Source organism: Nanorana parkeri, unplaced genomic scaffold (genome assembly GCF_000935625.1).
Source record: "Nanorana parkeri isolate BGI_ZX_2015 unplaced genomic scaffold, ASM93562v1 scaffold843, whole genome shotgun sequence".
NCBI classification, from domain to species: domain Eukaryota; kingdom Metazoa; phylum Chordata; class Amphibia; order Anura; family Dicroglossidae; genus Nanorana; species Nanorana parkeri.
Genome location: NW_017307111.1, coordinates 291,992 through 317,028, shown reverse-complemented (window position 1 = coordinate 317,028; position 25,037 = coordinate 291,992). Strand labels below are relative to the sequence as shown.

Sequence of the window (25,037 nt, the reverse complement as noted above, 5' to 3'; positions counted from 1 at the left end):
ATACATATATACAGTGTGTATATATATATATATATACATACATAAATCTAATGCCATTTAGAAAATTGTTTATTCAGCACTGCTCAAAGCTAGTATAGAGAAAAAACTATGGTGCAGATAAACTAATTTTCACCTACTGCATACATGCTAACTGAATTTAGATTGATCGGATTATGTGTGCAGACTTACTATACTGGCACACACTACTCTATCCATTTGGGTAATTTCACAAGCTCTCTTTGTGAAATGAAATAATGACATAATGACACAATGGCTTTTAATTTTATTCTAGATGTTCAATTGTCTTTCAGTTTTACAACTTGTATAGTTTGGCACATAAGCCTGTGCAAAAACAAAAGGGGAACAAATGGAAGGGACTAATGAACATTTTATTAAATAAACAAACAGCTGTCAATTTCTAACTGATTATAGCTACACACACACACACACACACACACACACACAGGCATGGGGAATCTGGGCAGACAATCTGCATTCTTCTGCATGAAAGCTGTGCATGGGACGCACTTGGACTTGGACAGCACGACAATGACTCTAGGCACAAGGCCAAGTTGACCCTCTATCGGTTACAGCCGAAAAATGTGAAGGTTCTGGTGTGGGCATTACAGTCTCCTGACCTTAATATCATTGAGCTACTCTGGGGAACTCTCAAACATGTGGTTCATGCAAGACGACCAAAGACTTGGCATGACCTAGAGGCATTTTACCAAGACGAATGGACAGCTGTACCACTTGCAAGAATTTGGGGCATCATAGACAACTACTACAAAAGACTGCACGCTGCCATTGATGCTAAAGGGGGCAAGACACAGTATTAAAAACTAAGGGGACACAGACTTTTGAACAGGAATCATTTAATATTTGTATTTGTTGCCATGTTTTGTTTTATGGTTGTGCCATTCTGTTCATGACCTGCAGTTGAATATGAATCCCATAAAAAATAAAAAAACATGTGTTTTTACTGCTCATTCATGTTTCCTTTAAAATGGTACATATATTACCAATTCTCCAAGGGTATGCAAACATTTGAGCACAACTGTATGTAGACAATTAATATTTTATGAAGTCCTTCTTTAAAAAAAAATAAAAATAAATAATAATAATAATAATAATGCTAAGTGTATTAGGTGTCTGTTAGACTCAGGTTTTATTTAACCATGCCCCTTCAGGATCCTCCCACTGCACATTGGCAACACCCACCATTCTGGCTTTATTATTGCAAATGCTGCATTGTTGTGTTATTAAAAAGCAAGCCAGTGTAAAAAAAGTGTACACTTGTAAACAAGCTTATGGACAATAACAAGATTTATTTTAACTGCAGTGAGTATTCTAGAAACACACACACACATAAAGGAAATAAAGCACATTGATGTGCATGGTCCCTAACTGTTCAGTTTGGCAATGACAACGGTGGAGCAATATGGATGTATTACAGAAGACATCTGTCCAATTAAAATCATTCTGAAGTCAGTTTCAAGTTAATATTTTCCAATAGGTGAATAGCAAACAGTGTGGATGAACAAGAATGCTAAGGTGAGGGCAGTAAGCTAATCACAACAGTTTCCATACAGCAGTAGATACAAACAGCAAACACTTTGCTGATAAACTACAGTAATGCTTGTGCTTACAATCTGGGGCTCAAACTACAAATATCTGAATATAATAGAAGGGAGATTTGAACAGAGCATTAAGAAACAGTTGGAATGAGGTTGGCGACTCTAATGCTTTATCCAAACCCAAAGCCATCAAATGGCAAGAAGCCATAGTGAAGAGAGACATAGGCAGAGAGCATGTGTTCCAGAATATAACAAAATCAAAGCACAATATAGATACTGCAGCTAACATATTCATCATCGGCAGCACTGATATGTGCAAATTGTATTGGATTTGTCTCCTTTGGATCATATAATTTGTACATCCTTTATATACAATCCTTTACAAAACATGTTTTAATATCTTTCTTTCACAGTCCAGAATCATACAGCTTGGTTAATTGATCTCTTTCTCAGTATTAATTTTCACAAGGTATGTTTCCCTTTGCTTTAGACTCCAGTGAATGGCTCAATGTGGTAAATATGTAAAATATTTCAAAATAATACTTATTATATAGTACCAATATAATAATAATAAAAACTCTGCCTGGCCACTACAAACAAGCTTTCAATTTATCTGTTTAAACATAATTTCTACTACTGTTACCACATTGTACATCAAATTAAAAAGACAAACAATATTATACCAGAGCCAGGCTCAAGTGCAGTGCACATCTAGGCGATTTGTCGCACGGTTTGAGTCGCGCAATATCGCACAAAACACAGATTTGCATTCAAGTGATGCTGCTCACACCTTTGCGGTTTGTCACGCAAAAAGGTGCAGGAGCTATTTCCGGGTGGTTGTCGCAAGGTTTGGGTCCCATAGACATCTCTATGCATTAAAAAACCTGCAACAACATTTGCGAGATCGAAAACGGGCGAAAACAGCTCGGCATCTGAATCGCCTGGGTGTGAACCTAGCCTTAACGTAAGAAAGTGGTTCTGGAAAATAGAATGCATATGCCATTTTTTTTCTTTATGGCTTTATCCACCAAATTAATGCTTGTGACTAAACTTGTCAAAGACTGTTGGAGCAATACATGTTTGCTAGTACCACTTCTGCAAGCAACAGTCTTTTTCCAACAGGGAGGTAAAGCAAAGCTTAAAAAAAGTGTTCAGAGCTCCACTTGCTGGATAAAATTAAAGTACATAATATGCAATAGTTCATCCTTGCCTTAAAAAAAAAACGCCAGGCAAATTTTTTCTTAACCCTTTAAGTGGGGCTACCCCCACACTGCAAGGGCTATGTACTTGTTTTCATCTAGGGACAAACAAAAATAACAAAGTTATACCCATGCGATCCTCAGAGCCGGCTGACCAGTCCTTCCAGCCTCCCTCCCCCTCTGCTTCAACAGTCTAAGGATCCTTGAGTCATTACATCCTACACACTGTGTATAGGACATGAGATCGCAGAGCGACATACCATCACTGCAGCGGTGGAGGAGACAAGGTGGAGGGAGTGCTTTAACAGCCGGCTCTGAGGATCGGGGGGGTATAACAGTTATGTATGTTCCTAGATAAAAATGAGCACTTAATCCTTTTCCCGGAATTCTTCTTTAAACATTTTTTTTCCTAATGTTTTTAGTTTACGTTATAATAAATATAGTAACCTTTACCTGTGCTATGTTACTAAAACATGAATGATGTATGCTGTACTCGAGCTCACAATGGCCTACTTGTACTCAGAGAGAGAAAAAAATCACAAAATGCAATTTCACACCTATAGTACATACAATATGGACCTCTTGTAACTGATGGACTGTCCAAAACTGGTGGAGAAGGAGCAGGAGGAAATCAATGTGTCATAGAAATACACATTTACACTCTAGTTGTGATTTTCAAAGCTTGACATAGTCATATCATTTATTGAAGAGGTGTGACATATCTCCTAAATAGGGGCTTTTCATCAACGATTTTCCAGCTTGCTGAAAAAAACCTTGGAACGGATCTATGAATAGTCTTTTCCCAATAGTAAAATATGTTTTTTGTTTAATACATGTGTCTGAGCCAGAAGTGGCCTTCTGCGCAGTGAATGGCTCTCGGTTAATTTCTTCAAAGACTTGCAAATCTCACACTCGCCTATAAATTGTACCCATCTATTGATTCTCTTTCATATGCTCCAGTCACAAAAACGCACTTAAAGTGCAAAGGGAGAGAGATTAGAACACCTGTCAGGATGTCAATGCTGTCAGTGTCTCCGTTGTGGAGATTCACCATCTCTATTTGTCCTGGTGACTGTTTTCACTGAAAGTGTAAGTGAAAGAAAATCCCAAATGTTGGATTATCACCAGAACAGGAATAGATGGGAAATCTTCTAATGAAGATACTAGTTCTGGTAATACTGCTGACTACAAGGGATTTCTCTCACTTTGTAGGTATTTCTTCTCACTTTCTGTTGTGGCTATTGGACAGGAATTGATGGAAAATCTCCCCAATGGGACAAAGATGACAAACAAAACAGACAGGGTTTATAACCCTTCCTTACTCTATAAAAAAAACTAAAAATAAAGGTTTGGTTTCAGTTGTATTTATTTTTTTTTACATTTCCTAACAATGTCTTCCACATAAACACTGTTTAACCTATTCAGCAAGGCAGCACATAGAGCAATGAGTGTGTGCAATGTAAACCATAACAACCATTAGGAACGCTTCTTTCACAGGTATGTTTGTAAGCTGAAAAATGTATTGAAACGGGTTACTTCATATTGTATGTAATCATCTTGTTGATTAACTCTGCATGTTTAGTTCACTAGTGATACTTAGACATTTTTTACAGAGAACCTGTCAGGATATGGGCAGTTACTGACGTGAAAGTCATGCACTCATTTAGAAATAGCAGCTAATATTTCATTTTGCTTCAAACAGGAGTCCCTAGCTGGTTACACTGGTATTTGGAGACTGACAGACAAAAAACATACGCTTGTGCAATTTGACAGTCTTCAGTCAGCTACATTCTTTTAAAAGTTAAAGAACCCAGGCTTAATTCTTAGCAAGTTGCTGTATTTCTGTTTCGCCAACCTGCCAAAAGACTATAGGTTCAATAGGGCAGCACACCATTGACTTGAAATCTAACCAGCTCCAGATGCTTGTGTGATCATCTAATCAGACATCAAAAGCCCAGTGCTGACAACCTCCAAAAGAATGATTAGAAGAATTCAAAGAGTTTTCGTCAAGAAAATAAATGTGAGCGTGACAAACCAATGCATGAAAATCAGATCTCTCTCTTGTTCCTAATACAGTCATGTTCTTGCCCTATGTTCAGTCTCAGACTCAAAAATCTTTAAAAAAAAAAAAAACAACTTATGGTGAAACCTAAGATCAAGGTCATTTTGTGTCAAGAAACCTACAATAATGTTAAATGTTGTGCTAAAGTGCACACAATAATGAATAGAGGTATGCCAGGAAATGTTCATATTACAGAAGTATAAAGTATAGAAATAAAAACCAATAATGTAAATTAATTATAAAATCTGTGTAAACCAATAGCAACCGATAGTATACTGTATAACATTTTGAAGAATTTGGTCATAGAGTTAGTTAATCTACAGCTGACTGTTGGAACTAATGCATGTGAATTCTCTGTGTCACCAATATTGGCATATTCTGAGGTGTAGAATCTATGGAATGCCCAGTTCTTAACAGGGATCATTGAAAGGGCATTTTGCTCCACTGTGCGACTCTCGCAGGTTAGGATTTGCCATGCTTACAACAATTGCCAAGTAATCAGGCAAAGTACTGAATCCTGCAACAAAAGGTGTTTAGTGCAATCCATAGCATGTGAGAAAGTTCAACCTTGAGAAAAGATCCTGAAGACATTGCAGTGAAGGATGGAGTAGTATTATTCCTGAGTCACAGGACCATTGCTTTGATGAGCTGTAGCAGTTAGGTCTTCATGTTTGAATTGTTGGAAGATTGTTGCTATGCCTGAAAACTGTGACAGATTATTTTTGCTAATCAATTTGAATACAACTACAAAATTATCCTGAGCTGCAATTAAAACTACAGTTGGATGTAGTTAGTGCCATGCTGGAGTGTGTCTTTACTGTAACACAGTGTTACAAAGTGCAGGTGGCATAGGTGCATGCTTCCTAACATCATTATCCCAAGCCATAAGAAAGACACTGAAATCAGGTGAGAGAGTGAGATACTAAGCAGAAGATAAGAACCCGCCCACATTTCTTTAAATCTGCACTGTTAAGACAACAACAACCTTAACAGCTATACAACAAAATAAAGGACTAATTATTAAAGACAAGTTAAAGTATAATTAAAGCTTCCGGTTTTCTTGCATATATCTACTGCTAGCAAGCAGTAGATATATGCAAAAAGTTTTTTTTTTTTTTTTTTAACCGCTTTGAAAAGGGTTAATACTTACCTGTGTCTTCCCCATGCGCTCCCGTCCGAAAATCTGAAAAATCTCGGGCGGTCGCAAAGGATCTTGGGGCCGGCGCATGCGCAGTTCAGATTTTCGGCCAGGAGACGAGGAGAGACACAAGGTAAGTATATGGACGGCGTGCACCCACATGCAAACACCATGGGACTGGAACTGCCAGCAAGCACAGAGGGGTCAGCGCTGGATCAGAGACCCGCAGCAGCGCTGGAGAGAAGGCTGAAAAGGACAGGAAAGAAGAAGATCGGATTAAGAGACATAATTTAAGGTAAGTGCTTACACGAGCATTGGGGGGAGGGAAAAAACATATCCTTTAATGTCACTTTAATTTAGTTTTTGAACCAATAACTGATTCAAAATGACCAGATGCCTTTTTTTATTACATTTAACAGTAAAAGTCCTTCAAACACTCCGATTGAAAAATTATTTGCATTGGAATGAGAAAACAGACAAACTTACTTTGTTTATTTAGATTGGTAGCCAATAACTAGCCATAAATGGAGAATGGTGTAAACATAAAAACTCACATTGTAGTGAATCTGTATTCATCTCCATCTGGTAACACTTCCAACATTTTTTGCTAAGCAAAGTTTGACAGGACAAGCCTAAAAAGCTGTAACAGCCATGTGATCTACATGTTTGCCTGTCACTGCTACAGACAATGTAGTTAAATAATCAGAGATGGCTTTTTGTTTTTCTATCAAAAGGCACTTATAGCTCAGTAACCTCTACCTAAACATATGTTACTAAGCAGCAGATCTAAATGGGCCGTTAACAATAAGAAAATGAAACACTTGCCAACAAAATACTTTTTTAACTGACTTGACATTAGTTGGTGTCTTTGCATTGTATAACAAAACACTGCAAATTTGAGTCAGAAAAGCTCCCTTACATTTTCTCTTTGGTGAAAGAAACATCTTTAATTCTTGGAGAAGACCCCAGCCTAATTGCAAACCCCCGTCTTTCCATCCGATAAATCTGGTTCCAACCATTTGGGACAAAAGAATCCAGAAACATGGAGAAGCCAAGAAGAAAATTATTAAGCCCTTAGCTATGTTATACCTCACGAAAAACATTTCACCCACTGGACTGGCACTAGCGTCTGGATAGAAAGAAAGCATGATATGCCATCACAGCCTATTACACAACAATATGTTACATTGGCTCTGCTGCAGCAAAAAGAAAATGTCAGACAAAAGACAACATTCGGCATTAATTATTATGCTTGTCCGAGCTCTTCAGACAGCACCAATCTGTCTTCATAAAACAGTTTACAGAATTGTGCCCCAGGTGTCCATGTTTTCAGCCAAATACCCCTTTTCAGATTATTTACATGAGAACTGTGCTCATTAACAGAATAATAAATGAAATGGCCTTCAACTTCCTATGACTGCAAAAGCACTTGGCCTTGTCGGTAATGATGGGCACAGTGTTTTCTCTCTGAAAACAAAGGCACATGGGCAATGCCATGCCTTCCTCTACCTTATCAGTGACTAGCAAATGCGACCAGAGGTGAAAAATGATGATTAAACTGTCCAACTGCACTATTATTGTTCTCTGATTATTGTCATCAAAAACTTCCACAGTATTATTTGAAAAGGAGATCAGCAACAAGTATTTATTAAAACAAAACATTTCTATATCTTTACTTCTAAGGCATCTCATGTTTCATTTACTATCTCTCAATGTAAACTGTATTAAAATGAATATACACAGGCTGTATGTTCTGTAGCAAAACAGTTTATGCTCTGCCACCTATCCCGTCCAACAAATGTTCAAATTCTCTAAACAGAGATAAGAGGTATTTGTAACTTTAGCGGAAGTGTATTATGTTATGCAAGGATTCTGTCTCTTTTATGTCTTTGGAGATAAAAACCTGGTTATCTTGCATGGACAGCACACTGGCTAACACATTCCAACCAGTAACAAAAGACATCGATAACTCTCACCATTCATCTTGCAGTAGGATGTGCAAGCTATTGAAAGGAATCGCTCAGTCACGACACAATACAAGGCTATCAAGTTTTTTAATGGGTATTTTAGACATCTGTATTTTTGTACCATTTTGCCACTTGGTTTACAATGTAAACCAAGTGTCTCTGCAATTATTACATTTGAAATACACTATATGGTGACATTTATATTTACTGTGAAAGAATTTGATGTTATAGCGTGAAATTTATACACAAAGGCTAATTTTGCCTACTAAACAATACTGTTCTTATGCGTAGGGTGCTGATATACCATATAACCAACGTTTTGTATACTGTATACTTGACAACGAATCTCATTATCGATTATTACTGATTTAATTGATTAGTTGTTGCAGCCCTACAAAGATATATTTCAAATAAAATTATAAAACATTTTTATATAGCTTCCTGTAACAACCCCTCCTGTTGTCCTCACCTGCTATGTCAGACCTTAGATCATCCAGCAATCTGGACCAGGAGCTTTCGCCTATGCTAGCCTTGACCCTCCAAAATGACAAAGCTGCACAGTACCTAAAATGTCTATTTATTTTTTAGCTGCAAAAATGCACTGTGTCAACAAAATCACAAACAGGTATTAAATCTCTAAATGACTAAAATATGCCACATTACTATAAAGCTGGTTACAGATATCAGCGAATGAATGCATATGCATCTTTAATTACATCTCACATTGTATTTTGGCTTGGGGTTTGCCCTTAGCAGGACACCTTTTGCAGCATTAGCACTCCTGTTTAGGCGAGAGGTGAAGCATGAGTGGGCAGTCCTAGTCCTGGCTTACCTCTGGAGAAAAAAATAGTAATGGGGGCCAGTATTTCAATTGCTTAATCACTTTGTTTCCCTACAATGATTGTTCAGGATTCTCATGGACTATCCTATTGACATTAAATAATCACATAATATCATACAGCTTTAGCTATATGAGACAGCAAATACCTGTGCGTATGTATGCACAGGTAGCAAACAATACTAGAATTAGAGAGCTAAATCAATTTAGATCCTCATGGAATTGTAATTTGATGAGGCTGACACAAACTCCAGAGCACTGAAATTAGCCAAAGGATATTTTGTTCACCCTCTATTCTTCCTATCAGTACAGCATATTGCTTGTAATGCCTCTTAATGTTTAGAATATCAATGCCATTTGATTTGTAAGCTGCATTTCACCTAACAAATTTGTCAGCAGTGAGAAGGTTAAGTCTAAAGACATGTACTCTAATATGTGAAATCTGGCTGACTTCTATCTAAAATTCCAGTTTTCAGCTCTTACTGGACAAACAGTCGTGCTTGGAAACACTACAGAATGCTGCTGGGGTAGTGTTTACAGCCCTGGGGATGCAGATGAATTCAAATGCATTGCAAACAGCTGGTTGGAGAGACCAACTGTCTCAGAGGTGCAAGGATAGGGAAAGAGGTGATGGAGCTATAAACACAGCCAGCATGAAGGTCAGTGTGAAAGCCGAGGCCATCTGTCGTCTGGGGTGCGCAGAATTCTGGTGGCCTGGCTCAGTTATTTCCCAGTGAGTGACAGGCTCCCTCCCAGGAGAAAATACAGAAAAGGAGCCACATGTTGGTTCAGGCTGAGAAAGATGGGATGTGCACAGTAGAGAGCTAAATGTTAACAAATTAATGATTAAAACTCTACATTCTCCTTCACTTGGTCTTTGCAGAAGAGGGAAATTTAGACAGTCATATTGTTATTTAAAATACATGTAAAGATAATGCATGAAAATAAATGAACTAAAGCTCTATATTGAAAAAAAGAACTAAAGCTCTAATTAAATACCTTAAAAAATGAAAAAAACTTGTTTACCTATTTGATTCTACTGTCATGTTACTGCTCAGACACACTCCTACCTACTACCGCAGCTTGGTGGAGGATAATACATAAGAAGCTTGGCAGCTTCCGTCAACGTCACTGATGCAGTAGCAGACCTCTATTCCCATAGAAACCTCACTTGGACTATATGTGGGGATACAGGGATGATTGACACCCCTAGCCAACGATTAGCCACGGTACTCATACTGTGGAGGGTGGGATGGGGTTGTGACAACTTTATTTTGACCACAGGAGAGACGCAAATTGACCATGCTAGGATAGATCTGCTAGGATAGATCTGCTTTCATGCGTGGCATAATCAGTTGCAAGCAGGAAGTGGCTGTTTCCAGAGAGGACTGGCAGGATCATCAGGGATTTTGTGTATCTTAGGAATTACCTTAGACAATGAATTGCTTGGGGGCGGAAGAGGGACTAATTAACCGGTAACTAACTTTTCATACTTAGTGGTAACATATACTTTATTAAGGCTATACAATCTACAGAGACTAAGCAAAGCGCAACCAGCAACTGTAGTCAACTTAATTTAGTATGCTATTACGGTAATTAGAGTTCTGTAAACTGAAATTTGATCAGTTAATATGTGTAGTGCACTTTGCACAGCTATTGAACTGATAATATAACCTTGGATTTAGTTTGAGACATTATTTTTCATATTATGTAAAGAACAAAAAAAACTCATGTAACTCTGGTGTAACTCTGCTGTCTTCTAATCTGAAGTAACTCTATTGCCACTTAAATTAAATTGTTAAGTATGTTGCAGGGAAATAGACAGCTTTTAATGTCTTTGTCGCCTTTAAGAAACACTGCTGTCAAAGCATCAGATAAACTCCCAGAAGTGTCCTATACTGTGATTCCATCTGCTTGCCCCTATGTGACTACTATATCCTGTAGTGATGTAAGGTAACTGGTGGGTGGAACCACACAGTGACAGGCCCACAGGTTCATGACAGGTTAAAGGTGGAAATTACTGAAACATGCCTGCCAGACCACATGATAAAAATCGCTCAAGTTACAATTTCCAAGAAATTCTTGTTTGAAAAATGGGTAAAAATCAAATCTTTCATAACATTGGAAGAAATATTACCAAAATGTGAGGGATGAAAACTGTTTTTAAACTTAACTGAGTGATGTCATCAAAAATCCACAATTATCCAACAGTCACAGTCTAATTCGACCGATTTAGTCAACCTTACTTTATTTTCCAACTTATCTTTTCTAACCTTTCCAGTACAGAAGGTGAATTTCACTCCAAGTTATACACTTCTGGTACTTCAATTGCGTCCTACTAAAATTTCAGTAGCTTACTTTGGTACGTGGCCTTATTCTTCAGATGTACCATAATACAAGTTATCCCTCCAAAAGAAACACATCTCTCCTTTTTGGTAATATCTCATAATTCTTATTATGTCCACTTACCTCCATCTTAAGTAATTTGCTCCTCTCTTTTTACTTACTTTGTTTAATGTTTTACTCTACCTTATTACCATACCCCATTAGTTTCCTCATTAGGTGTTCTGACTGTAACCATGGATATTCGGAAATTAGTTCCAACATCTTATCTGCAACTTCCATGTGTCAGTGGTGTAGCTTTATATTACATATATTCACGTGATATGTGCACATCGTTTATTGAAATCCTACTATACCTCAGTATACATTATGCTACATTTTGCATAATGCTATATTATGCTACATTTTGCATTTCTGTTGAATGCATTTACTTATATTAATAAAAATATTAAGTTAAAACAATTCCACAATTGAAGCACATTTATCTTTATCTTTCACTCATCTGTAAAATGAGTTCTGATTTTGCCTGTGTTTTTCATGAAATTGCTTGTCCTTGCACTAACCTGGACAGTAACTTTCATACTCTGATCAGCAGTGTGAGAAGAACCTGGGTGAAAATCAGGCACTGGTCCCATGGTTGGGTCACTGCTCCGTCTTACCAGCAGAGGGGTTCCTACAAGAAAAAGAAAAAAAAAATTATAAAACAATCAGATGAGAGGACAGAGAGCAGCGGCTGCTTTGATATCTTCAGAAGGCTCCTAAAATAATATTTTGCCCAGTCTGTGGCTCATGTGCTCACTGCACAACAAAAAGTATGTTCCTTTTGGAAAAATAAACATAAGACACAGAGCATAACAAGAAATATATTTTTGAGCTGTCTGGTAAATGTTAATGTTTCTCATTTGGACCTGTCATCTTGCAGAAAGAAAATAAATGGATTAAGCCACAGCATTTCAGTGGTTAGAAGGTCAATAGCCATTTAAAATTTCCAATGCCATCCAAAGCCTACCTGTGCTAGTCATAAGAATATATTAAATACCAATAAAACAAATTGAGTTAATTTAATGTGAAAGCTGGGATAGAAACCAATAAAGCTGATCCATTATAAGTTGAAAAAGGTTTTCCACTGTGAGCTTTAGAACAGCTACAGTGTCTAACTGTGCTTACACACAGCCATAAAGAGGATTACATGGGGGAGCACCTTGTTTCTATGTATTTAGTTTTATTGATCACTCTTCCTTACAAAAAAATATTACACTGAGCTGAAAAAATAAAATAAGAGGTTTACATGCTCAGAAATAAACTTTAAAGGTGTTAAAAAGGCTGTGGTGTCTGGGAATCACACATGATGGAAATTAGCATTCAATGACTATAACTTCCGCAACCACACCATGGATGTGAATTCATTAAAGAAATCACAATTTCCCATTTAGGCTCAAGAGCTTCATTATACTAACTGGTAGCTTTGCAGGATATATGACAGCTTGTTTGCATAATGACAGTGAATATTTTTTTTTAAGAGATGCGGCCAGCAAATAACAGAAAATTAACATATTTTAAGTGTAATGTGTAACCACTATTTGTGTTGTTTGGAACAAAGAATTGTCCTGATCACTAGCTGAACACTCCAGCCTCCTTTCGTACTACAACATCTACTTTATTTTATTACATGTTTTCCATATAAAGCCTCAGTGCTCTAAACTAAAGGTACACACACATCTGAGATGATCATGATCATCATAAAGCTAAATCCTAGGCAGATAAAAAAGACACATCAATGCAGCTCTATATTATCTTTTCATACATGACCACAAGTGCCCCCCCCCATGCCCCCCGCCAGTTCCCTTGTACCCACTGTAATTCCCACTCTTCCTGTAACAAGCTCACCTCTGGCCATTAACTTTTTTTATCGCCAACTCCTTTAACCGACTTGCTATTACTGAGACCTGGCTTCAAGAATTTGACTCTGCCTCTTCAGCTGCCCTCCCATGGTGGCCTCCAGTGGATTATCTCACCCCAGACCCAGTGGATGAAAGGGAGGTGGTACTGGAATCCTATTATTCATATAAATCACTTTTTAGGTGTTGGTCTCGAAACAGCCTTGCCTCTATGAAGTACCAGTAGAGATTCCTTGCAGGTTAAAGTAGTATTAAACTCTCAAACTTTCTTTTACTAATGAATCCAGGCCAAACAAATATTAATTCCCCAGCAAAGTATTTTACATTTTTGGCCAAACACTTACAGTTATCATGTTTCTTAACAACTAGCTCCAACTCTTTCAGCTCTGCTTCCCCTAACTTCCTGTTCAGTACAAGATCACAATGGGCAGAGCAGTCTCCAGCAGTTTTTTCTCTGTTGCTTGGAGAAGGGAGGAGACAGGAAGGAGAAGGGGGGAGTATGGATCAGGGGAGTGTTCTGCCTTGCCATGCCTGTGTTTGTGGAGACACACAGCTTAAAGTGACATTAAACACTCAGATTTTTTAACATAAAACAATACTGTAATGTGTGCCTTACTGTAATCCATGGTTGTTTCCCTTCTCTTTGCTGCTCTTCCTTTTAAATCTGTATCTGTTCTCATGCTGGGCAGAACTTCTGTTTTGCAGCAGACTGCCTTGTCTCTGGAATGGCTACATGGTGTCTGTGTGTACGTTTGCAACCTGAGCCAACACTACAGGAAGAGGCTCAGCTGCAAAGGGAAGTTATCCCCAAGCATGAGAAGACATGAGGATTTAAAAGGAAGAGAAGCAAAGAGAAGGGAAACTACCATGGATTACAGTAAGGCACACATTACAATATTGTTTTATGTTAAAAAATCTGAGGGTTTAATGTCACTTTAATAGCAAAGGGTGGCTCCATAGGACCCTGCAAGGGAAAGAAGAGACACCCTAAAACAGGATATCAGGGCCAGTGCTCAGGGGACCAGCTGATTTTACAGGAAACAAAAACTGCTATACATCAAGGAGCAGCATCAGTTGAACGTGATTTAATCAGCATAAAAATAGCTTAAAATCCTTTTGAGTGTATTATTACTTTAAGGCCCTCTTCACATGATTTTCAGGTCCGGATCAGGTGCGGATCTGCAAACGCGGTGCTATGTGTTTTGCCGCATTTTGCCTGCGTTTTTGATGCGTACCATTAATAAGAATGTGACATGCAGTATTTTTTCTGTCGTAACCTGAACGGACTGCGCACGTGAGAACTGTAGCCCATAACACACATAGGGATGCATTTTTAGTGCAGGAGCGTACGGATCACGTCAGCACAGAAAAAGGACGTCAGGATGCGAAACTTGCCACGACCCTTCGCTCCCCCCCCGCTTTCCCGCTGGGAACACCTTTGCCTTCTCGCGGCCAAAAAGGTCATACTGACCAATTGGCTCGTTATGGCCACGCCTAATCTGTCTGATGTACACTCACTTCTTTTTAAGCTTCTACTGGTTGACCAGACAGAAGCCAAACTCAATCATTCACACACAGGCAAGTTTTTCTCTGACTGGGCAAAGTTTATTACGACTACACTACCTAGGGACCAACTTAAACAGATCGTATTCCCGTTTCAGTACACATCTTGGTACCTCAAGGCTCAAATTGCAGGCTCCTTGGGAGAATTAGATCTACTCCGTAACCCATGAATCCTAATTTCAGCTCTCCACCACACATCGACTCGAGTAAAACCCTCCCAACATGGCACTATGTAAGACCTACCCCCTCTCTCAGGTCCCATAGATCTAAGGCCTTTATGCAAATATCCTCATCCCACCCATAACACGTCAGCTCTGAACGCTCTATCACCGCTCTAATCCATTCAGCGACCCCCGATTTCCTACTGCCTACTCCCATGTTAACATCCCTTCAATCCTTGCCTAGATATTCTCCTACTCACCCCCTCCCAACTTGATTATCTTCTGTTCTGATTTGAATGTCAATTGTAATATTATATGCAAACATGGCCTCCATCAGGATTAGTTACCCGCCTAACATTACCAGTATTGCTTGTATATTGTTTGAAACTAGTCCATTTTTGTATACTTGCTGTCGAGTGTTATCTCGAGACTATGTTTGTTTTACTTTCATATGTTAATAAAAACTACATGCTGAAAAAAAAAAAAAAAAGAAAAAGGACGTCGTGTGAACAGGCCCTAAGGCTGCCAACACAGAAATATATCATGCCAAGGTAATGGCAACAAGAAAAGGCAACCTTATGATTGAGAGTAGACAAGGAAGCATCCCTGAAGGGATCAAAGTGCAGTTTCTGGTTAAGTTCTTATGGTGACACAGGGTCCTTAATAGGTAGGTCAATATGAGCAACACCCTGTAAAAAGCTTTCACTAAGTAAGAAGCTAGTGGTCCTTGGAAAATAATTCCCAGGGCTGAAAGCTGTCCCTTCATGGTGCTCAAGGACAACTTTTGATTCAGACTCTATTGGAGTCCTTCCTGGGGTGGAAATACCTACACTACAAGAAATATGCCTTCCAGTTGTGATGGTAGACCTTACGAGTGGTCAACGCCTAGCCTTTAAAAGTTTAGGGATAATCAGTGCAGATAAGTCCTGACCCTTCAAAACCTGGGCTTCAACAGCCAGGCTGCCAAAGCCAGGGACTGTGAGGCACAGGAAGTTCCTGTGACAGAAAATCCTGACAATCTGGAAGGGTCCACAAGGAATATGCCAGGAGTCTTTATGAGGTATTAGTACCACATCTGCCTGGGATGAGTCACCAGGATATTCACTGCTAGGGCCAAGATGTTCTATCTGGATCACAAACCTTTCCAGTTTGTCAATTAACTTAAATGCCAGAAGGTCCATGTCTGGTCTGGTGCCCCCCCATCTGTGACCGAGGTCTTGAAACACCTCTGGGTGAAGAGACGACTCTCTGTAGTCCACTCGTTGATGACTGAGGAAGCCTGCATCCCAATTTTCAATTCCTAGATAATGGACTACAAATAGAGCTGGTAGGTGAAGTTACTCCCAAGTTACAACCTGACCTGCTTCTCTCTGAGCTGAAACTTTTATTTTCCCCTTGGTGGGGAAGATGGTGGAGTTGATGTATGCTACTTGTGTGACTTTGTCCAATTGAATCCTAGTTGAACGCCCCGTAGTTGAGAGTTTCAGTGTTTCAGGGATAACCAAATCACCATGAGCTCCAGTATGTTGATTGGGAGACCAGCCTCCTCCAACAGTCAGGTCCCCTGAGGGGACAGGGCATAAGGTACGACCTCAAAGGAAGCTCCCATTAAACCCAGAACCCTCATACAGAAGTGAATGGATGGTTGGTTCCTGGACAGAAATGTTCACACAGGACAGGCAAGTGTTCTGTAGGATACTCCAAACTATCAGTTCCAGCAGAAATGTATGGAGGTTCGGGATCCACTTGAACCTCTGCACAGTCTGTCGAACTATGACAGAGTCTGTGACAATTGTGCTCTCAGTAGTAGGTCATCCAAGATACTATCCGAATTCCCTGGTAACAAAGCAGAACAAGTACAGGGGCTAGCACCTTGTCCAAAATCCATGGTGCAGTGGACATACCAAAGGGGAGTGTTGCATGTCCATCACAAAAGGCACATAGCTTTGTTATGTTGGGAACATGGGGACGTACAATTGTGCATCATTGATGTGCACAGATGCCGTAAAATCCCTTGGCTGGAGGGAAGCAATGACTGACCTGGTGGAGTCCAGGTCTTGGGGCAGACCTAGGACCTGGGATTCATCTTGGACAACTGTGGGGAATAAAAGGAAATATTTTTAGAAACAGAGGTAGATGATTTCTCAGATTGAGAATTCCCCTTGCAAAAACCATAGCCAGAGGGTGCTCCACATAGCAAGAAGACTCATCCTGGAGATATGGCAGATCACATCTGCCAGGCCATCTTCACAATATGACAGGGCCATAGGCATGAGTTCCAACTGCTGCAGGATCCATATGGATAGAACCCTATTTCCTGGCCATATCTATAGCCCAGACACCTAAGGTTTTGCATACGGACATAACCACAATAGAAGGCTGCATATTAGGGCCTGCAAGGGCAAATTAGACTTTGGGAAGTTCTTCAAGCCTTTTGACTACCTGATCTTTGAGTGGTGGGACATCCCCTACTGGGACAGTTAAGGTCCTGTTCAGTCAAATAATGACTGGACCCAATGAGAGGATAGCCCCCTTTTTTTGTACATTCAATACATTTTTATTGAGTTTACAAAACAATAAAAACAGGTCAGTAAAAACAACACATATCCAAGTACTGTGTTTAAACAGGCTCAAGCAAATGCAATGCAAATTTAACAGAAATAACTTATTAAAAAGTCAGGTCAAACACAGAAAGATATTGTAGTTCTTTCTCACCGTAACAAACATTGTCAAATAAGCACAATTCAAATGCAGAGGTGAACACGCCTCCGCAGGTACTCCTCAAAGCATTAAGGAAGAGGAAAGAAAAAGACGGGAGAGAAAAGAAAGAAGGCAGGGGTCCTGGAAAAGGGCAACACTGTGGGCCCCACCTATATATGAACGTTCCATGGGCCATTTCCATGCAGTCTAAACAATCTTTAAGGCGAGGAGCTGGATAGTGTGGAGGAGTTGTGTGACACCATGGGACCTGACTGGTGAGTGGACGGTGCCATGCTCTGATCCTCGAACGAGGACAGGTAAGTACCTTACACTGACACAGGTTGTTCTAAGTCTACACATGCAGACTGTGTCAGTGAAAGTTGCAATGGTGTCTTTTAGTTTTGGGCTTATCCTAATGAGCTTAGACTCCTCAGGTACCATGTCATCTACTAAGAATAGGGTACCCGCTTCAGCATCTGCAGCAGATCTAGTGGAGAATTCAGCAGCTGCAGAAAAACAGAGACAAATTCCAGGGAAGATGATGAGTTAGTCTGCCTGCAGACCCTCTGTTCTGTGTCAGTTATCAAGTTTGAAATATTTCCTATAAACTCATAGATTTCTAGCATTAATTTTATCCCTGGATAAAACAGAAGGGGGAGCTGTCCCAGAAGGGGTTAAGGAAGACAGAGGAGTGCTGAGACTCAGGCAAGAGGAAAAGAGACAGTCTTTAGTGTGAGTAGATCACAAGCTGGCTGGGCCCACAGTATTGGTGACTCTGTGCTTATGATCCATCATTACTGTGCCAACAGGAGGTATTCTCACAAGTGGTGCTTACAACCAAAGCAACAGGGAGCCCCAAGATATCCTAGGGATCAGTGGGTGTGTGTAGACTGCAGAGCTTGCAAGAAGCATGGATCCAGCTGTGCACAATCTGACAGTGATGTATACATGTGTAGAATGACTTGGAAAACTGAGGGTGCAGAGACTCAGTAGGGTGCTCAATTCCAAAAACACAAATGACGTCAGATTTAAAATGGTGCTGCATTCCTATTTGTTGCTGGCTGTAAAGCAAATATCATGGCCAGCGACACCACATTAGCCCCTGAGGGGAAGTAGTACACTCCCAGGCATACACCCCAGGGCTCTGCAATAAATTCCAAAAGGCCCAACTCACCGTTGTTGGTGTGTCCCATGTAGGTTCAGACTTCCCCTAGACTTTGCCCTCCTGGTGAGCATACTCCTTCATAAGCGACACAGGCAGAGCCTTCAAACAGACTTTGCCCCTCCAGTGGACAAACTCCTTAGGGCGTTTTCAGGGATAGGGCGAACCAAGGCCCCAGACCGAGGGGTGGTTGACTAACGCAGTGTCCAGTGGAACAAATGCCCATTTTAGGCTGGTCCCACGTCTTCTTTAGTCTGGTCTGGTTACAGCCTACGAAGCTAGTCCAAAGATCAGATAAAGCTGTAAAATGATACCTGGAGTCTCTGTAGTAAATGAAGAAACTTTACTAGAAGAAAAGTTCTTTATAAAATGTAAAAAATGTTTTGCTTCTCTGGGCTGAGAGACTAAATCCATCTCCTAAGGGCACTAGCATAAATTCCAAGGTTTAGTGGGAGTGGGTTATGCAGGGCCGTCCAAATAGCTTTTCTTTGCCAGTGCTCAGTCTCCTGACGAAGGCAGCATAAACCTATGTTCCTGAATGTCAACCTGTGTTCTGTAATGTATGATAAAGAAAGTGCTATCTTTTAGGATTTGCATTTATGACATTCTATATAAGTAAGACTAGTTGCTAATGAACTAAGAAACAAAGCCAGTGTAGCAAAATGAGAAGATGATTATTAGCTTAGTCTGCTATTTATATTTTATCATTTCACTGCCACTAATTATTTATTATTTCATTAAAAAAAAATAAAGTATACACGCAAAAGTCGTTAATCAATATTTTTTAAAGCCCCACACACACTTACATTGTTTCATGCAGTGGAGATGCCCCTGCAGTGCAAAGGTCTACTGCTTGTTTATCCCGAGAGGGCAAGAAAAAGCTGTCTTACTTACCTGATCTCCACTTCCGCTAGCTCCCTCTGATCTGCTAGCTGCAGCCTCTTCTCTCCTTCGCTCCAGTGATCTAATGACCCCTAATATCATTGGGGGAGAAGAGGAGAGTGCTGACTTCTGGATGAGCAGAGATCAGGTAAGTAAAACAGCTTTTTCCTGTCCCTTGGAATAAACAAGCAGTTAACACTTTGCAGTGCAGGGACAGGCCCACTTCAAGGGAAAACTTAATTTCCATGGAGTTGGGCTTTAAGGAAAATGTAATCTCCTGTCACACTTCCAGTCATACCTCAATCAATTAAGAATGACTAAAGCAAACCATTAAAGTGTATCTCTCGTAAAAACATTTTTTGGGGGAGGGGATAGTGTAAGGAAGAGTTAAAAACCCTGCCATTTTTTGTGGTCCTTTTTGGAAATATTTGTCCACCCTCTCTGTCTTAGAGACAAATCATAAAGTAACAGAAAATATCTCCCAAGTGAGGGGAAATCTCAGCTTAGACAGCTGTCACTGGAACAGGTGCCCCCATTAGAGGATGTTCTCTCAACTCCTGTGACAAACATATTATTTTGAAGTTTCCATCCCATTTTGAACATGTGACAATGGTAACCAGGTCAAAGAGGGTATGAATCTCCCCAGTGTGACAATAACATTCTAACAGAGAGGTTCATAATGTCCTGTTCTAACCAAAACTTGCAAAGAAAATGTTCACAAATGTCTTAAGGTGCCCATACACTATACAACCCTTGGGTTGTAAAAGTAATTAAGGGGCGGGCTTCCGATGGCTGCAATGCTGAACGGGCAGTGTGCGCACACCGGCCCGTTCGGCAGTTGTCTCTCAATCATGGTACGATTCTCGGCTGGTTTTCCAACATGCTCAAAATACAAAAGTTGTGCGACCGTACAGTAGGAACGGTCACGCGCCTTCCCTACACTGCACGATTCTCGTACGATCGCGGGATTTCCCGCGATTCTCGTACGAGAATCGTGCAGTGTATGGGCACCTTTACACAGATCAGCCAGTTGATGCAGCCTCTCACTGTGTCTAGTCTGAGCACTGGGGGAGAGGAGATTGAGGAAATGCTACGTCCTGCTTGCAGTAGATAGATGATAGTATCTCAGCTTAGGCAACTCCGCTTGACTAGAGGGCTGCTTTTTAATGATAAAACATACCTTTTTTGTTTTGTTTTATTATACTGTTACTGTATATTGTGACATGTCAAGAATTTATTCATGCAGACTGGTAAAGTTACTGTAAGGTGTTGTCTCTATGCTCTGCAGCTACTGATAGACTATACTTTTCTAAAATTACAAATGATACTGCTTTGAATGTATTAAATATATGTGTTCTTCAGAAGAGGCAGACATACATTTTAATATATGAATATGACATTTACGGTAACATGAACTCAAGCTGCTAATATATTGGAAAGAAAACGCCATATACGATTTATTTAGTACCTGTAAAAAATCCTTGTGGTTGTAAACGAGGAATAAATATAGGCAAAAATATATCTTGGATAGATAAAAAACATCAAAGTAAAAAAAATAAACAAATGATCTGAGCAGCTGCCCCAAGCAGTTATTTTAATGGAATTTCAGTAACAAATATTTCAGTTCCCTTGTATGATTCAGCTGTTTTGAGCTACCATTTTAAATTCACATAAAAGCCAAATTTGGAACCCACCCTGAAAGCAATTCTTTCAGGTCATCTCTGCTCAAAACTTTGTTCATCCTTATTTACAGGGGGGGCGGGGGGGGATGCAATAGGACAAACATGCATGTACATTACCTAGAGCATACATTATACACAGACACAGTGGAATGTAGCTGGAAGTGCCTAACGTGTAATGCATGAAACTCACAGCAATAAATAATGTTTTCAGCTTTTTAAAACAAAGCCAGCAATACACCTTCACAGCCACCCACACCTATGGCTAAATAAAATTGTTGGTGACTAAACTGAACCTCCAGATTGCGCAGGAATCAATCAAATTAGCTGAGCAATGACTGCATATATTTGGGAGATGCTATCATATGATCTGATATCATGCAGTGAAAATACATTTCCCCTCCCAAGCAAGAGGAAGTTAAAGATTTTTAGAAAAAAAGCCTAATCTGCACCAAAAGGGCCAGTATATTGCCATCTGTACCACAATCCTTTCAATCAATGCTGAATTTATGTGATTAAAGACACCCAACAAATACTTATTTTCACTCTATCCATGGATAAAATGGACATATCAGCACATTTACAATGTTTTCCAGGCAAAACCTAGTTAACTGGTGGGTCATCTCAGATCAAGTTTTTCAATAACCGAGTATCAAGTGCCCTAAATACTAACAGTGTTTTCAGATACTTACAGCGGACCTTTAGGCAAATATATAATGTAGCTATGTACTCATAATACATAACTTTAAAAATTAAAAAATATATATTTTAGATAACCCGTAGCAGCCTGTCAAACCCACCAACCAAGGCCAAATGACAGGTGAGTCTGATTGGCAAAGCTTCAACACTTCCAAGTAATGTCAGAGCTTGCAGCTGAACCATGCTTCAAAATTTCTACTGGCCCATAACTATGATGGGCAGCCCCATTCTCAATAGGAATGTGCAGGAGGCAGGAAGGTGAGAGCAAGCTACAGCACTATCTTAAGTACCAAAGTTTGCTGTCTGCACGGCCCAGTGTTCCGCCATCACAGAAAAGTGTAAGAGTCTGCTGCAGGTATGTACAGGCACATCTTTTTTTTCAATATAACATAGTCTTTGACAGTTGACATGCTTGAGTTTGATTCGATGAAGTTGAAGACACACTCCAAATGTGCCAAATTTGGCTAATATGACAATATTATAATAATAATAATAATAATAATATATATAATAATATGACAGAACTTGCTAATTGCTGTTCTTTACACAGTCAAGTTGGGTAAAGTGCCCAAACTTCACATGTACTGCCAATTTAAAAAGTAAAAGCAAGAGAAAATATAAAAGTGAAGTCTTAAGCTTGAAAATAATGTAGCATGGATATATTTAATAGAAATACCTAACTTTTATTGGGGAAAAAAAAAGGACAAGATTTTTTCAAGCCCAAGTGTCTAAAACACAAAACAAACCAGCAGTTACATAAATGGAGAATTTATTATTTTCTGTACCAGTAGCAATCTTTACATCTCTTATAGATGTTATTTTGTTCTTGTATGAAAAGTCAAAGTAACTACTTTGTTCTGACCCCTAATTTCAAGAGAGAAGAGAATGCTGCAGCCCGAAGATAGTTTTCAGGTATTGAACAAGGAAAAAGTAGAAACAGCTGCACAGAGATGAATTCTTACTTTTCCTTTGTCACATTGAATCAATAAAAAATAAAAAAAATCTAAAGGAGCATTTTTTTCAAACAGGTGGCAGTGATGATATAGATATTAGTTTAATTTGGACTTAAAGTGGCATATTAGTAGATTTGCATTATTGTGTTTTGATAGTCATTGGCAATACCAGAATCACGAGTGAACGGCTTGCAGTGTTATTAAGTACAAGAAAAATAAGCACAGCATGAGTGGGTGGGTGTAATTTACCAGCGTGGGAAGATAATCACAAGTCTTAACAATATTCTCTTCTCTCAAAGTTCTATTTTTTTGTCTTTACTTTTTTTTTTTTCTTGCAATACATTAGTTTGCTCCTCCGTATGGCATCTGTGTTTGTTTTAAAAGGGAATTCTTATATTAGTTTTCCTGTAAACTCTAGAGAAGGGTATATATAATAACATTTCAACATGGCCCAATATGATTCATGATCTTGCAACATTACCCTAAACTGTTTGGAAAGTGCTGAACAAGTATAAAAATGCTAGATGTATCATTAACAAGAGGTTCACTATAACTTAAAAGGGGTAAGGAAAAAAAAAAATACTGGACATGCATATATCAAAAATTTACACATTTAGAATGAAAGCTACAGCTTTTATGACTTCCATTCTCCCATGTAATAATAAACGTAATGTCATTTCTATCCAGCCAGGTAAAGCTATCACATGAAAACTCTTAATCATTATTAGATTAGCTCGAAGTTCATGTATGCACACCCATAGCACTAGTTAAAATGGTTTTACATGTTTTAACTTATGGATAACTTTAGAGTATTTTTAAAGTTTTAGAACTAAAAGTTGCTGTTATGACATAATTGCTCTAGGGGCTCAGTTTCAAATTTAGAGACCCACCCCCAGCATCCAAAATTATCATCAGCAGCAGCAGAATCACCCAGGAGAACATGCCACTTAACTGAATGGAATTGCTCCCTTACTGGCCCAGATTACTGCTGACTCTAGCAACATCTCACACTCCTGGATATTGAGGAAACCACTCCACAGACACAGGTAAGCAGCCACGCATTGCCTGCGATTCAGGGCCCCTAGTTATTTTTGGAGGGAGATGTGGTGATGTCACTACTGTAAATCACACCCAATAGCCTTTCAATTACCTTGATGGAATTTCATGGTGGCCTTGGACCACTGTCAAATATCCCTCAATAGCAAGAGGGAGATATCTCCTTTCCCAGTAAGCAAGGGAATAACCCTATAGAAACAGGTAAGCAGTCTCTTACCGATCCTGTTGCAGATGATTTGTTCCAGCGACATGACCACTCTTATGACATGGCTGCTATTATATATAAGATTTAGAGTAAGATTTGGTGACGTCACTACTGGGCTGCTTACTTTTTCTTTGCTGGAGAGGACCTGCAGTGAAAGGATCTTCCTTGGGGGGGGGGGCGTGGCCGGCGCTCGATCTGCATGGACGCTGCTTGAACGAGCTCCGTGCAGCATCGTGCCCTGAGGCTATCATCAGCTACCTACAGCACACTGCCAGGCACTCCCGGCGGAGATGTCCAAAAAAAAGAAAAACGGCTCCCGCCCGCGAAAGCTGACCGATTTCTTTGCCGCGCCGCCCCGCAAACACGGCCAAGATGGCGGCAGCGGCGGCTCAGTCCGATCCACCTTCTCCTCTCAACAATGGCTGAGAGCCCTTGCGTCTAACCATAGGGCGACCAAACGTGTGGAACTATGGGCACTCGCTCATAAAATCATCCTTCATTGGTATATTACCCCGGTAAGATTAAATAGAATGTACCCATCCTCTACACCAACAGGTTGGAGGAATTGCGGACAGACGCCTACACCATATACTGTGGAAATGTAAGAGTCTTACGAGTTTTTGGAAACAGGTGTTTAGACAGATCTCGATGGCAACAGGCATACTGACACCCCCAGACCCTGCATTAGGCTTATTGTCAGTTGGAATAGAAAAATGTCCCCCTACTTATAGAGCTCTCATATCCCACATACTTCTAGCAGCTAGATTGACGATTGTACGCCACTGGAAAAGCATACACTCTCTGAATATATCGGAAACAATATCTATTATTAATCTTCATTATACCTATGAGAAATGTATGTCCTTTAGAGATGGATCTCATGAAAAGTTTTGTGATACATGGAAATACTGGCGTAAATAAAAAATAAGCTATTGTATAAATACCTAATGTATAT

General features: G+C 39.6%; 1 protein-coding gene across 1 annotated transcript in view; it reads right to left on the bottom strand.

Moving 5' to 3' along the window:
* The window catches only part of LOC108794372 (partitioning defective 3 homolog B-like), a 313,176-nt gene that overhangs the window by 72,375 nt on the left and 215,764 nt on the right, over positions 1–25,037 (bottom strand). Inside the window, exon 4 of the mRNA XM_018565402.1 lies at positions 11,700–11,797. Coding sequence (XP_018420904.1) covers positions 11,700–11,797 — 98 coding nt within the window. The remainder of the gene's footprint in view (positions 1–11,699; positions 11,798–25,037) is intronic.